This window comes from Triticum aestivum, chromosome 3B, assembly GCF_018294505.1.
Source record: "Triticum aestivum cultivar Chinese Spring chromosome 3B, IWGSC CS RefSeq v2.1, whole genome shotgun sequence".
Lineage (NCBI taxonomy): Eukaryota > Viridiplantae > Streptophyta > Magnoliopsida > Poales > Poaceae > Triticum > Triticum aestivum.
The window spans coordinates 577,033,554-577,049,992 of record NC_057801.1 but is presented as its reverse complement, the minus strand read 5'-3'; the positions used below and the strand labels follow the sequence as shown (position 1 = coordinate 577,049,992).

At 46.9% G+C, this 16,439-nt stretch overlaps 1 protein-coding gene across 1 annotated transcript; it reads right to left on the bottom strand.

Annotated features, from left to right (window-relative positions):
- Nucleotides 1-12,177: 12,177 nt before the first annotated feature.
- Nucleotides 12,178-12,875, bottom strand: LOC123065777 (lysM domain-containing protein ARB_03438). The gene is made up of 2 exons (XM_044488994.1): nucleotides 12,698-12,875; nucleotides 12,178-12,594 (listed from the first exon to the last, which is right to left on the bottom strand). Exons 1-2 carry the CDS (start codon nucleotides 12,807-12,809, stop codon nucleotides 12,401-12,403), a joined length of 306 nt encoding a protein of 101 aa, XP_044344929.1. The 5' UTR covers nucleotides 12,810-12,875; the 3' UTR covers nucleotides 12,178-12,400.
- Between the last annotated feature and the right edge of the window lie 3,564 nt (nucleotides 12,876-16,439).

Below are 16,439 nucleotides of genomic sequence, written 5' to 3'. Positions count from 1 at the left end.
CCGGTTCGTGGCAAACCTTTAGCACTGGTTCGTGCCACGAACCGGTACTAATGAGAGTGGTGGCAGGATGTTGTCAGAGTGGGGCCCTTCCAGCACCTTTAGTACCGACTCGTGGCACGAACCGGTACTAAAGGTCGTCCTATATAAATCCTTTGTCCACCCGCACTCTGTTCTTCCCCCTTTCCCCTCTCCCTCTCTTTTGTTCTTCCCTTCTTCCTCTCGAGTTCATCACAAAATTTGCCCCAAATTTGTCAAGATTTGCAGGCCCTCATCCATTCAAATGATCACCAAGGTTAGCAACTTTGTCCTTTCATCTCTCATTGCTAGATTAGCTCTTGCATTGGTTTATATAGTGATTAATTGTGGGTTTTAGTAATTTGGGAGGAATTATATGTGGTAGTATTTGATTTATATGCAATTTGAGGTCAAAATAACACTTAGTTTGCATATGTAGGTGTGGTTTACTTAGTGCCTTCTAAATCTCCGTCGTAACCACCGTCGATCGCCCGCACCGTCCCGTCGCCGGCACCACCTTGTGGTGAGCCTCTTGTTCATGAAATTTTATATAAAAAATGATGTTTGTGTGATTTGGATATATAGTTACTCGTATAATAATTATCTTACCCGTACGTTGTTTGTTATACATAGTGCCATGGTTTTGATATCCGTCCCCGTCGGCCCTCGTCCTTGTTATGATTCGGATGTGGTATATTCTCTTTTAAAACTATTTGTTGCATTTCGTGTTTATGACAAATAATTATGCCCATCAAGTTGACATAGATATTTTTATCTAGGAGGTATGTGAACCGGAAATTCCAACCGACCCTATTGTCGAGAGGTTAAATTTAGTTGAAAGAGAAAACGAGTACTTGAAAGAAAAATTGAAAAGAATTGAGGGGGAGAAGATGGAATTGGAGTTGCATGTTGCCGATGTCGTCGATGATCACAAGATCAAGATGGAGAAAATGCGCTTGAAGATTAGAAAGATTAGAAAATATGCCATCGATAGTGAGGCTTGGTATCATTATGCTGTTGGATCAATTGTTACCTTAGTTGCGATCTTGATCGCATTTGTTGTTGCATTTAAATGCTTTAGCTAGAGAGTTATTTGTTTGTTGCATTTAAGTGTTGTATGAACTTTATGTATGAACTTGTATTAATTTGGTCTATTCGGTGTTGTGTAATGAAGATGAGCCGGCAATGGATGTACGATGACCGATGCTCTCCCCAGTTCGTTGAGGGCGTGCATACTTTTCTGCTTGCGGCTGAGGCAAACAAGCGGGCGGATGGTTTTATGCCTTGTCCATGTGCTGGCTGTAAGAATGATCGCAATTACTCTACGTCAAGAACCATTCACGTCCACCTGTTTGAGTCCGGTTTCATGCCCCACTATAATGTTTGGACCAAGCACGGAGAAAGAGGGGTTATGATGGAAGACAATGAAGAAGAAGAGGACGACGACAGCTATCCTGGCCATGGGTTCCCTGAATACGATGATACAACAATGGGGGAAGAAGCTGAGCCGGTAATGCGGGAAGAAGCTGAGCCGGCAATGCGGGAAGAAGCTGAAGAAGAGGCATCAGATGAGCCCGTTGATGATCTAGGTCGGGCCATTGCCGATGCAAAGAGAAACTGCGCAAGTGATTTGGAGAAGAAGAAGTTGCAGCGCATGTTAGAGGATCACAAAAAATTGTTGTACCCGAATTGCGTAGGTGACAAGAAAAAGCTGGGCACCACACTGGAATTGCTGCAATGGAAGGCAGAGAATGGTGTATCTGACAAGGGATTTGGAAAGTTGCTGGTAATGATAAAGGATATGCTTCCAAAGGACAACGAATTGCCCGAGAGTACGTACGAAGCAAAGAAGGTTGTCTGCCCTCTAGGGTTAGAGGTGCAGAAGATACATGCATGCCCTAATGATTGCATCCTCTACCGCGGTGAGTACGAGGATTTGAACGCTTGCCCGGTATGTGGTGCATTGCGCTATAAGATCAGCCGCGATGAGCATGGTGATGTCGAGGGCGAGCGCCCCAGGAAGAAGATTCCTGCCAAGGTGATGTGGTATTCTCCTATAATACCACGGTTGAAACGTTTGTTCCAAAACAAAGAGCATGCCAAGGCGATGCGATGGCACAGAGAAGACCGTAAGAAAGACGGAAAGTTGAGAGTACCCGCTGACGGGTCGCAGTGGAGAAAAATCGAAAGAAAGTACGGGAAGGAGTTTGCAGATGACGCAAGGAGCGTATGGTTTGGTCTAAGCGCAGATGGCATTAATCCTTTTGGGGAGCAGAGCAGCAACCATAGCACCTGGCCTGTGACTCTATGTTTGTATAACCTTCCTCCTTGGTTGTGCATGAAGCGGAAGTTCATTATGATGCCAGTGCTCATCCAAGGCCCTAAACAACCCGGCAACGACATTGATGTGTACCTAAGGCCATTAGTTGAAGAACTCTTACAACTGTGGAATGGAACAGGTGTACGTGCATGGGATGAGCACAAACAGGAAGAATTTGACCTAAAGGCATTGCTGTTCGTGACCATCAATGATTGGCCTGCTCTCAGTAACCTTTCAGGACAGACAAACAAGGGATACCACGGATGCACGCACTGTTTGGATGATACCGACAGTATATATTTGAATAGTTGTAAGAAGAATGTGTACCTGGGACATCGTCGATTTCTTCCGAGCAGGCATCCCGTAAGAAAGAAAGGCAAGCATTTCAAAGGTGAGGCGGATCACCGGACGAAGCCTCGCCACCGTACTGGTGCTGATGTACATGATATGGTCAAGGATTTGAAGGTGATATTTGGAAAGGGTCCTGGCGGACAACCTGTTCCAAAGGACGCTGACGGACGCGCACCCATGTGGAAGAAGAAATCTATATTTTGGGACCTGCCATATTGGAAAGACCTAGAGGTCCGCTCCGCAATCGACGTGATGCACGTGATGAAGAATCTTTGCGTGACCCTGCTTGGCTTCTTGGGCGTGTATGGGAAGACAAAAGATACACCTGAGGCACGGGAGGACCAGCAACGTATGCACGGAGAAGACGGCATACATCAGGGTCATGCAAGCTACGCTCTTACCAAAGAAGAGAAGGAAATCTTCTTTGAATGCCTGCTCAGTATTAAGGTACCGTCTGGCTTCTCGTCGAATATAAAGGGAATAATAAACATGGCAGAGAAAAAGTTCCAGAACCTAAAGTCTCATGACTGCCACGTGATTATGACGCAACTGCTTCCGGTTGCATTGAGGGGGCTTCTACCGGAAAACGTTCGATTAGCCATTGTGAAGCTATGTGCATTTCTCAATGCAATCTCTCAGAAGGTAATCGATCCAGAAATCATACCAAGGTTACAGAATGATTTGGTGCAATGTCTTGTCAGTTTCGAGTTGGTGTTCCCACCATCCTTCTTCAACATCATGACGCACGTCCTAGTTCACCTATGCGAAGAGATTAACGTTTTGGGTCCTGTATTTCTACACAATATGTTCCCCTTTGAGAGGTTCATGGGAGTCTTAAAGAAATATGTTCATAACCGTGCTAGGCCAGAAGGAAGCATCTCCAAGGGCCATCAAAATGAGGAGGTCATTGAGTTTTGTATTGACTTTATTCCTGACCTTAAGCCGATTGGTGTTCCTGAATCGCGGCATAAGGGCAGACTGGATGGAAAAGGCACGCTAGGAGGGGAACAAATAATATGTATGGACGGACATTCTCTCACTGAAGCACACTACACAGTTCTACAGAATTCCGCCTTGGTGGCTCCGTATATGGATGAACACAAGAATTTGCTACGCTCCAAACACCCGGAGCGGTCTGATGACTGGATTACACGTGAACAAACCAGGAGTTTCGCCAGCTGGTTGCAGACACGTACCATGCATGACACCTCTATTGAAGATGACCTGTACTTGCTGTCCCAGTTACCATCTTCGAATATAATGACTTTCAAAGGGTACGAGATAAATGGTAATACATTTTACACGATCGCCCAAGATAAGAAGAGCACCAACCAAAACAGTGGTGTCCGCTTTGATGCAGAAACCAAGACGGGAAAGGAAACATATTATGGTTATATACAGGACATATGGGAACTTGACTATCGACGTGGTTTAAAGGTCCCTTTGTTTCGGTGCAAATGGGTCAATATGACACGAGGCGGGGTAACGGAAGACCCGCAGTACGGAATGACAACAGTGGATCTCAACAATCTTGCGTATGCAGACGAACCATTCGTCCTAGCCAATGATGTGGCACAGGTTTTCTATGTGAAGGACATGTCTACCAAGCCAAGAAAAAGAAAAGATAAGGAAGCGAATGCATCGTACGATGAGCCAAAGCGGCACATAGTTCTTTCTGGGAAGAGAAACATCGTGGGAGTGGATGACAAGACAGACAAGTCAGAAGATTATGAAAAGTTTGATGAAATTGCTCCATTCACAGTGAATATTGACCCGAGCATCCCGTTAAATGATGAAGATTTTCCATGGTTACGGCGCAAAGGGACACACGCGAAGAAAAAGTTTCACACCCAAAGATCTGGGATGTGATCGGCTTCACTAGCTATCATCACTTTCTTCTGTGTTTCGCACCGAGAGGGGAATCTCTGTAATAGTTAGGGTAGTTATGTGTTTTGGCATTTGAAACGCGAAGAAATTTTATGTGCAAACAAATTCACACTAATTTCAAATAATTCAAAATTTAAACTATTCAAATTTGAAAACTACGGGCACTAACAGAAAAAATAGCAGAAAAGAAAGAAAAACTATAGCTGAAAAGAAAAAAACTATATAAAAAACTACTCAAAAATAAATAGAAGAAAATAAATATAGCAGAAAAGAAAAAACTACTCAGAAATAAATAGAAGAAAAAATAAAGCAGAAAAGAAAAAAAATTATATTTGCTATTTTTCAATCGTTTACAAAATGACCGTGAAATTGAAAATCACTACAAAATGAACTCTGAAAATGTTGAATTTTGGCAAACTAGATGAAAAACTACTCACAAATAAATAGAAGAAAATAAATATAACAGAAAAGAAAAAACTATACAAAAAACTACGCAAAAATAAATAGAAGAAAATAAAGCAGAAAAGAAAAAAACTATAAAAAAATTGGGGCGCTGCCCTGTGGGCCTGATAGGCCACAGGTGTGTAATTACAGGCCTTAAAGGCCCAGCAGACTCACAGGGCAGCGCGCAGAGTTTAGGCCCACAAGCCTGCTAGCTATATAGAGGAGTTCGAAGTGGTAGCCGTGGCTGGGTTTATAAACCAGTGCGGCTGCCCTTCGCCCGGCGAGGTGGGACTAAACTTTGGGGTGGCAGCGCGACCCCTTTAGTACCGGGTCGTGGCACAAACCGGTACTAAAGGGGGGTCCTTTAGTACCGGTTTGTGCCACCACCCGGTACTAAAGGGGGTCGCTTCCCGCCGCTTGGCCTGGCCAAAACAGGCCTTTAGTACCGGTTGGTGGCTCCAACCGGTACTGAAAGTGCCTTCTATATATACTCGACTTATGAAATTTTCATTCATCCTCTGTTTCCGTTGTCTCCATCGCCGTCGCCGCCCCCGTCCCCGTCGCCACCCTCGTCTTCGTCGCTGCCCCCGTCCCCATCGTCGCCCCCGTCCCCGTCGCCGCCCTCGTCTCCGTCGCCGCCCCCGTCCCCGTCGCCGCCCCCGTCCCCATCGCCGCCGTCGCCTCGCCGTTGCCTCGCCGTCGCCGTCGCCCCGCTGTGAGCTCTCCCCCTCTAACCTCTCTCCCTCGCCCCCGGCGGCCACCATGGGCGCCGCCCCTCCCGGCCCCGAGCACACACACACACACACAAGCGCATGAATTAGTATATAATTTAGATTATTTAGATTATTATTATTTTAGTTATCAAAACACACACACACACACACACACAAGCATGAATTAGTATATAATTTAGATTATTTAGATTATTGTTGTTTTAGTTATCAAAATTTTTTATATGGAAACACACACACACACACATATGTATGAATTAATGCATGTATATATTAGTATATACGTATTTTATATGTTTAATTAGTTTAGATTATTTAGATTATTATTGTTTTAGTTATCAAAAAATTTATATGGAAATTAGTGTTTAATTAGTATGGAAATTTTTTATGTTTAATTAGTATATAATTTAGATTATTATTATTAGTATATAATTAGTGTTTAATTAGTATGGAAATTTTTTATATAATGTTGTTTTTCAGTTTTTTAATGGATGTATAGAAGTTGTGTTTTCTGTTTTTAGTGTTAGATGCTTAATTAGTATGAAATAGTATATAGATTTTTGGAATAGTAGAAATGTTAGAAATTTTAGTTATCAAAATCCAATCATTAAAAAAATATTACTTTTTGCGGGCATATAGCTAGTATTTGTTCTCGACGATGCCCGGCCCGCATCCTCGCCGTCGACCCGTCCGCGACGACGTCCAGCCGACCCATGTCCGGGACTGGGCTCCGCCGGGCTGGCACTGGGAGGTGCTGCCTGGAGGGGCGCGCCGCTTGATGAGGAACCCGGCCCCGGGTCCCGTCGTCGACCCTGATCTCGTTTGGTGGCGTTCGCGTGGGCCAGTTTCGGTGCGGAGGGACCCGGCCCCGCCGGAGGTGGTACGTCGCCGTGTCAGGGAGGAGGACGAGCACGTCCATCGCTACATGGTTGCGTTAGAGGGCGGCAGGTTCTCCAATACCTGGCAGTATCTTCGGGGATCTCACTTCAGCTATGATCCTGTGAGGGTTCCTTCTCTTTGGGTGTCCACCGCCCGCGCCGCAGGAACCGCGAGTGTCCTAGATTCTTCTGTAGTATTCGATCTTTAATTAGCTAGCCAGTGATGTACTATTCAATATTATATATTATTCGAGACGATGTATTCGAGATTATATCTATTATTCTAGACGAAGTATTCGAGATTATATCTATTATTCGAGACGATGTAATTTGAATACTAAATTGTTTTATATTTCTTTTGAATTAGTTAAATAAAAGCTATGGCAGACAATACCGACAGAGAGGGAGAACAGACCATGTTCGATATGATACGCGGGCCAGATGATGATCAGAATGAAGAAGATTATGACGGCTCCGAATTTCTAAACAACACCGGAGAGGGTGATATGATATTCGATCGCGACGACCGAATTGATGAAGTCATGAACTACGATTATGACGATGACGAAGAACATGTTGATCCTGAAACAACAAAGACCGGCGAGGTATATATATTTATATAAGCAGGTATCTGGTGATCATCACATGTTTTAAATGACTTGAAGATATATTAACGAATCGATCTTTGTTCTTTCAGCCATCCGGATCGAGCAAATCTTCAGGCAAAAGGACGAAACGAGGCCCGAACAAAAAGTTGAAGGAGGGCGTAAAGTACAATATCGAGGCAGTCAGACCTAATGGCGAACCATTAGCGCCTAAGAAGATTGCGGACAAGTTCGTTCGTCAGTGCGGAGTTCTTGTGAAGGACCAACTCCCGATCTCCCTTCAAGAATGGAGAGAGCCAGCAAAAGACAAAAGACAAAAAGGCAAAGAGGACGCTGCTCCACGTCCAGATGTTACTTTTGTCGACAAGAATCAAAAAGATCTGCTTTGGGATACTCTCATGGAACATTTCACCCTACCAGATCATTTCACAGAAGCAGATGTGCAGAAAGTCAAGGACGCTGCTCTTAGGAAGATGGCGGTTGCATTCAAGAACCACAAGAATCGTGAATGGGACAAGTACGTCAAGGGAGGAAGGAAGACTCCAGTATTCGAGGGAACACTAGAGAACCAACGTGCTCATTGGGACGATTTCGTGAAATTCAAGGATTCGGAATTAGCTAAGGAACGGTCGAGAATAAACAAGAAGAATGCCGAAAAAAAGGATAAGTTCCATAAGCTGGGGCCAGGTGGCTATGCGGTGGCAATGCCTAAGTGGGATAAGTCTGAGAAAGAGATGGAGGATGCAGGTGCCACTCCGGTTACTAAGAGCTGGCCCCCCAGGGTCAGGACTTGGTTCTATGCGCATGGGGGGGAGTTGGACCCGAAGACAGGCAATGTTTCGACGAGGGCAAGTCTGAAGGGAGCCGACGATGCGATACTTGTTGCAATAGAAGAGGCACGATCGGGGGTGTTCCAGCCCAACAGAGAGAACGACGAGCTTACGCGTGCCCTGGGAAATCCTGAACACCCGGGAAGAACACGAGGCAAGGGCGCTATTCCGTGGTATGAGGGGTTTTCAGACTGGAACACCGACTACAGAACCCGTGCGAGAAAGAAGATTGCGGAGGAGAAGAAGAGGAAGATGGAGGAGGAGCAGAGGAAGCGGGACTATGAACGCCTTCAAGGCCTAGAAGCAAGTCAAGCGGAATTGGTAGTCAAATTCCAGCGGCAGCAGGAGCAGATCGACTCACTTACCCAGCAAAGGGGGTCTCAGCAGCTGCAGCAGCTAGCGAATGATCCAGCATTGGATAGCACCGCCCCATCCATGCCGAGAAGCAGCGTGGGTTCCGCCCCGGACGACGCAATGCTGGGTAGATACCCCGTGGATGACATCACGGAGAACACTAGCTGCGAGCTACACGTCAAAATGAAGAACATATCCATGAAGGTGGCGGACGCCGTTGCTTTTACAAATCCCCCCGAGGCAACCTTCCATTGCAACCCGATTCCAGCGGGCTATGCTCGTGTCTTGGTTGATGAGGTGGTGGACCCATATTCGGAGCTAGAGCTTGACATTCCTGGAGGTGACGACGAGCGCTTTCTCGGAGACGCCAACCATCGTATCATCCTATGGAAAAAGGATTGCATCATCTTTCGAAGGCCACCGACACCGCGTCAGCCGACTCCTCGTCGAAGTCCGCCACCGAGTCAGCAGTCTCCCGCTCCTGCAAGTCCACCAAGTCCGGCAAAGTGTCAGGCCACTCCTCCTCCAAGTCCGGCAAAGTGTCAGGCCACTCCTCCTCCTCCAAGTCCGCCACAGCGTCAGACGTCCACTCCTCCTCCAAGTCCGGCACAACCTCAGGCCACTCCTCCTCCAAGTCCGGCACAGCTTCAGGCGGCCACTCCTCCTCGTCCAACTCAGCCCCGTCAGCCGTCTCCGCCGCCTCAGCAATCGCAGAAGAGACACCCCGCAGCTATGGTGCGTAGCGGTACGAGTCGAGGTAGTACAGGAAGTACAGGCGGAGGCAAGCGATATAAATATGGTCCAAGCCTCACGCCTCTTCCGCAGAGGGCTTATGACAGGTCCGAGGAGGAAATCGCAGCCATATCGAAGTCCGAGGTGGAAGCCCATTTTGCACCGAAACCGCCAACGCCGCCAAGGGAGAAAGTGCCTGAGGAAACGATTGACCACTTCATTCGTATGGCTCAACCACCAGCTCCCAAGCCTGTTGACACAGACTATGAGCGCCACATCAGGAAGTTAAATCGAGCACGTCTACGTAAGGAGGCGAGCTCGGGATCGAGCAAACAAGAAGCAGCTGTCAAAAAATGCGGGAAAACCATTCCCCAGCTGGGAGAACAGGCGGCGCAATCGATCCCCTCGCTTGTTGTGCCAACAACACGTGACAGTACGCGCGCCCAATATTATTGTGGGCAAACAGTTTACGTTCCTGAGGTGGGCAATGTGGTAATAACGGAGGACCATATAATGCAGGCTGAAGTTCTCAAAATCACTGTTGGACAACTCCTCGAGATCGAGCCCATGCCTGTGCTTAGAGAGGATGAAATAAAACGGAAATATGTCCGGGGCCAACCTTTGGTCGAGCCAGACAAGGTCAAGAACCTCCCAACGAGAATGTATGAATTGCATCAATGGTACATGAACATTACCAAGATTTCCGATCGATTGTCCCTCATGGTGAATGTCAAGGAGGGGCATTACTACCATGAGAAAGCTGTGTCCGTTGAGTATTCTGAACTGTTTCAGTTATACAATCAAGACGCACTCGACAAATCTATCGTCAGTTGCTATTGTCTGTAAGTGATTTCTTTCTGTAATTTAAGTCTCAAGCTAGCTGTAGTGATCCTTTTGATCAATCATTACCTGTAATTATCCTCACTATATTCTTTTCTGTGGTATTATATGCAGGATGAAGATGTATGAAATGAGAAAAGGTGGACGCTTGGCATTGGGTTCATTGACCCAAACACCGTTAATGAATACACATGGAAAATAGATGCACGTCATCAAAAGGCCGTAGAGGACAGCATGCTAGAGTTCTTGAAGCGCCTCAAATACAATGAAGATATACTACTTCCTTACAACTTCCAGTGAGTCACACTGTCTTGTACTACAAATTCTCTGTTTTTGCCTACTAGCTAGCTACATGTTTTTGCTTACATATGCCCGCTTAATTAAGACATGCAAACGTGTGTGCATGCAGATTTCACTGGGTCTTGTGTATCATTAAAGTTGACGCCGGAACAGTTGAAATACTGGACTCACTACTCAAAGAAAAAACTGACTATAACATCTTGTTTGGGATAGTCAACAGGTAATTTCAATCATTATTAACTATATATCTCGGCCTATTTAGTTCGTCATTTCATGATATGAACTATTTAATAACCCCTTTATTCATTTTCTTTGTCGGCGGGCAGGGCTTGGGCAAGGTTCATCAGCGTCACGGAAGGCGAATGGAAAGAAAAGCTTAAATGGGGAAGACCCAAGGTAAGTAATTAAGTAGTACTAGCTAGCTAGCTAGCTGCCATCTCTTTAATTATCATGCTTGATTAATTATTATCTGATCAAATTCCATTCTCGTAAAGGCCCTGAAGCAGGCGCAGGGGACTGATCTGTGTGCATTCTGCGTTTGCGAGAACATTCGCATGATGGCGTCCGAAAGGAGCAGATCTCAAAGACAGGAATGGGTACGCTTGTCAAAACACTATTCACAATTTTTACACCATTATCGATATCTAGTCACACAACTAATACACATGCATATTGATCTCCTTCTTAACAGTTCAGAGAGGTGCGGGCGAAGCTCCTAGAAACGGAGCGCGTAGAAGCACTTCAAGAGGAAATAGCGGGATTTTTGCTCGACCAGGTCATAAATCCGAAGGGAGAATACTATTACCCGCTACCGCCCCCATGAAAACCACTTCCAATTGTCATCGTGCTCCGAAGGCACCAATTAGGCTAATGCCACTGGCTCCGAAGGCAACATGCATATGTAGGAGAAATTGTATATAGCTATACATGTGCGTATGTGTGAATTAATTAATATGATGGTTTGTGAGACATTGATGATATATATATGCATGATTGGTTCTACTAGAAATTCTATTTGCATAACGTGTACAATGTGTAGTATCGTAAAATACCAGCAAACGAAAAAGAATTAAAATGGAAACACAAAATTAAATGAAAAAGAAATCATAAAACTAAAAATCCCCCAAACCTTATAGTACCGGTTGGTCTTACCAACCGGTACTAAAGGGCTCCAGGCCCCAGGAGCTGGCTCGTGCCACGTGGTTTCCCTTTAGCACCGGCTCATGCTGAACCGGTACTAAAGGGGGGGGGGGCTTTAGTGCCCACACTTTAGTGCCGGTTATGGAACCGGCACTAAAGGACCTTACGAACCGGTGCTATTGCCCGGTTCTGCACTAGTGACGTATTCCCTTCTATTCATATTAAATGACGCTTCTTTAATACAAATATGTACTAAAGTTTTACTAAAGCAACGTCAATTAATTTGAATCGGAATGTATAACATTTTGAGGAAAGGACTGTAGATGCTCTTAGAGCATGGTTAATAATATAGCCAAGAGCCGGCTATATGGAATTGTCATGTCACTTATAGCCAATCTAATAGCCCATTCATACATTACTTAGCCATACTAGTATGTTATATAATTAATATATGGTCCGTCTTTTTCTCTTACAAAGCTTGTTGGGTGTCGTGCTATAGCCGGTTGTAATTGTAACCCGTTTCTCTTCTGTCTTCTCTCTTCTCTTCTTCAATTAGGTACAAATTTGATATGGCATCTCTTATAGCCCGTCCACATTACTCTATTGTATTTGCTCTATGGTGTAATCATGATAATTCGGAGACTGCAGCCACAACACAAGGACGAAATTTACGGAAAGCGACACACCAAGTAACGCAGTGGCAATCAGGAACAACCAAGGAAAGAGAGACACAAGGTAAACGCACTGGTGTAATCAAGCTTAAACTAACTGAACCGGTTTTTAAGCCAAAGCTGGCACAAAGACAGATTGACGGACTACAACCTCGATCCTTTTGCGAGGGAAGTACAAATACCAAATTCAACTCGAATAATGGCGGAGGCACACTGAAGAGCGTCAGAGCGACTTAGCCTCCTTTATTCATACATAAGTAGCAGCAACTTGACGATGATGCGCACGTACATCCAACGGCGCGTTAGGCAGAGGATGCGTCGAGGCAGACCCACTGGCCGACGAAGATCCTGACACAGTTGATGTTGGGGTTGAAGCCCAGGAAGTCCTCCTGGCTGAGGCCGGCGCTCTCCGCGAGGGAGGAGCAGGTCTCGCCCGTCTGCACCGCGCTCACCTTGTTGCACGTCAGCGCCGGCACCGCCTTCGTCAATGCATAAACTGCGAAACGCACAGACAGGCACACGTCCAAAGGGTTACAAACTTACAATCCAGCACATTTGGCCAGATCATGGACGATGTTGATCGGTTGACGCGGACGTACCTCCGTTAATGCTGCCGCGCTGCAGCTGCCCGGTGATCCTGGCGTCGGCGAGGGTGACCGCAACCACGAGCAGGGACGCGATCAGGAGAGCGGCGGCTCCGTGGTTGGCCATTGCAGATGCAGATGCTGCCGACGAGGAGGAGGGATGTATAAGTGGATAGTAGGTGCTCGTCAGGCTCTGCTTTGGTGGTGATGAGAAAGCTTAGCCCACGCCCTTTTTATAGCGTAACGAGCTCGACACTCGAAAGTCGATAAGATGGAGGGTGTGACGAAAAGATTCCGGCCATGGCCTTGGAGACGGCGTCCGACGCACGGGCGATACTGCTTATGCTGAGAACGGCATGGACATGTCGTTCCTAACATTTGCAGGCCGGGCCCTGGGGTAATACCATCTGTGATTCCTATGGAACTGCTTTGTACTACTGTAATATTCTTCGACCGCCGTGTGATTTTGACCGGGCACAATATTTTACACTCACGTTGCTCACCTTTTTCTGTTTGAAACTGTCTTGCTCCATGTTGGTGGTACCGCAGTGACAGTGGAGAAACAAGAAGGAATCGATCGCAGGAGAGAGAGAGGAGGACACTAGCATCAGAGAGGACTGCAGTCAACCGGCAAAAAGGAAAAGAAAAGAGGACTGCAATCTGAGTTGGCGAAATTTTACGGCATGACACGACTGCGCAACCTGTAAACAGATAACAGATTTTTTTTATTTTTTTTTTTGAGAAAAAGAAGGGGTGAAATGCGATTGTTATCTATCACTCTCGATCCGTGTGGTCAGTGTAGTTCAGTCTCCAGTATATCAGTTAGAGCATCTCTAGCAGACCCCGTAAAACGCCGACCCGCATAAGGCTTTTGCAGTTCATGGAAAATGGTATATGCGGGCTGGCGTGGGCGCGGTCAGACTCAGATTCCGCAAAACGGACCCGTAAAAAAGGATATTCGGTGAGTATGCTCTTTTACGGGTCGGCTACGCGGGGTCTGCTCGGGCACCGCCACGTCCACCGCAAGACGCCCAATTATCGAATTTGAGATCGATTCCGACAAATGAGTTCAAATTCAAACAATAGAACACAGTTCACACGCAAATAAAAGCTTAGTTTTGTATGACAAATGCAAAATGGGGTCTTGCAAAAGTGACGACCATGTCCAGCGTCACCTTGGTCGATCTTCACTCCGCGCCACCGAGTCCATTGAGGTCATCGCAACCACCGAGTCCACCTCCGGCACTTGTTCTAACTCCGGCACCAAAATCATCGGTTGGTGCACTGTAACACGCACTGGCCGACGCAAGCATTCTCCTCTTCAAGATATCTCTTCTTGCCATATCATGCCATTCTCTAGTGAGGTCGTCCATGTCATTGCGGTTCAGTGTCATGATCTTGTTCTCTTCGGCAACCAACTTGGACATGGATTTGTTTTCAGCGGCACGTACTCTTCTCTCCTCAATGGCCGCTTTGCGCAGCCCCTCGTCCTTGAGCAATTGCCATTTTTCTTGCTTCTCTCGTGCCTTCTTCTCGGCCAACTCCTTCTTTATCTCCAACGTCTTCGCTAACATCAACTCATTTGATCGCACCATGGCATCAATCTCGTCCCGGAAGCTCGATGCTTCGTGCTCTCTCTTCATCTTCTCCTTAGTCTTCTTGTCACCATCGGGTTTGTTCAAGTTTCTTGGGTCATCTTCATCCATGTTTACAAGTGAACCTTTCTTCGGTGGGGATTCTTTGTCAATCCACTTCCACTTCTCGCACTCTTTGAGCAAGTCCCAATAATGTTCTAGTTTGAAGAATTTGCCTACCGAAGCTTCCATGTCTTTATATCTTTGTTGGGCAATTTTGTCCTACACAATTTAAGCAAAGTCAAATGATGCAATATGATGCAATTCTTCTTCACCACCGTGATCATCCGCGCCGCCCTCCGTTTCATTGTAATCGAATGCAGCGAACGGGGCTTGATCGATGTCAACGGCGTTAGTGTCCAACAAGTTTACGAACTCGGCAGTGGCATTGTTAGAACCACCGCTATAGTGAGCGACAAACAAGTCACGAGCTACCGCAAATGGTGAAAAGCAAAGAAAATTGAAGGGACCGAAGAGGCATACCTTCCGGCCATTTCATCAAACACCTCGCTTGCGGTGGAAGCAGCGCCGTTGAGCAGCATCGCCGGGGAACCTCTTGCCGGGGCAGAGGGAGTGGATGAAGGAGTCGGCCTCTTTTTAGCCGGAATCTTCTTCCGCTTTATGCCCAAGACCTTGGCGACCTTCTCCACCGCCAGCCGGCAACGGGCATCGGCATTGGCGCCCGGAGCGCGGGCCTTCCAGGCGGTGGCAGCAGGATTCCCACCCCGCACGACCACGTTGCCCTGTCGCTTGCGGGCAGGCGCAGCGGTGCCTTGGGCGACGGCGGGGCTATGATGCCCCTGATTCAATCGTACACTAATCACGCACTCAAATGTGTACGATCAAGATCAGGGACTCACGAGAAGATATCACAACACAACTCTAAAAATAAAATAAGTCATACAAGCTTCATATTACAAGCCAGCGGCCTCGAGGGCTCGAATACAAGTGCTCGATCATAGACGAGTCAGCGGAAGCAACAATATCTGAGTACAAACATAAGTTAAACAAGTTTGCCTTAAGAAGGCAAGCACAAACTGGGATACAGATCGAAAGAGGCGCATGCCTCCTGCCTGGGATCCTCCTAAACTACTCCTGGTCGTCGTCAGCGACCTGCACGTAGTAGTAGGCACCCCCAGTGTAGTAGGATTCATCGTCAATGGTGGCGTCTGGATCTTGGGCTCCAACGTCTAGTTGCGACAACTGAGAAGAAGAGGAAAAAGAGGGGAAAGAGGTAGCAAAGCAACCGTGAGTACTCATCCAAAGTACTCGCAAGCAAGGACCTACGCTACATATGCATGGGCATATGTGTAAAGAGGCAATATCGGTGGACTGAACTGCAGAGTGCCAGAATAAGAGGGGGATGGCTAGTCCTATCGAAGACTATGCTTCTAGCAGCCTCCATCTTGCAGCAGTAGAAGAGAGTAGATTGAAGTCCTCCAAGTAGCATCGCATAGCATAATCCTACCCGGAGATCCTCCCCTCGTCCCCCTATGGGAAAGCGATCACCGGGATGTCTCTGGAACTTGTCTGGGTGTGTTTTATTAAGTATCCGGTTCTAGTTGTCATAAGGTCAAGGTACAACTCCGGGTCGTCCTTTTACCGAGGGACATGGCTATTCGAATAGATAAATTTCCCTGTAGGGGTGCACCATATTTCCCAACACACTCGATCCTCTTTGGCCAGACACACTTTCCTGGGTCATGCCCGGCCTCGGAAGATCAACACGTTGCAGCCCCACCTAGGCACAACAGAGAGGTCAGCACGCCGGTCTAAATCCTATGCGTGCAGGGGTCTGGGCCCATTGCCCATTGCACACCTGCATGTTGCGTGGGCGGCCGGAAGCAGACCTAGCCCCCTTAATACAAGAGCAGGCTTACGGTCCAATCCGGTGCGCGCCGCTCAGTCGCTAACGTCACGAAGGCTTCGGCTGATACCACGACGTCGAGTGCCCATAACTGTTCCCGCGTAGTTGGTTAGTGCATATTGGCCAGTGGCCAGACTCAGATCAAATACCAAGATCTCGTTAAGCGTGTTATTACGAAGTAACCGCGGACGCCGACCAGGGCCAGGCCCACCTCTCTCCTATGTGGTCTCAACCTGCCCTGTCGCCCCGCCACAAA

Bases quoted from the DNA above. Each gene is read 5' to 3' on its own strand.
- LOC123065777 (XM_044488994.1), bottom strand. From the start codon at position 12,809: ATGGCCAACCACGGAGCCGCCGCTCTCCTGATCGCGTCCCTGCTCGTG. The intron at 12,595-12,697 runs GTACGTCCGCGT...TGCGTTTCGCAG, and splicing joins GCGCGGCAGCATTAACGGAG to TTTATGCATTGACGAAGGCG.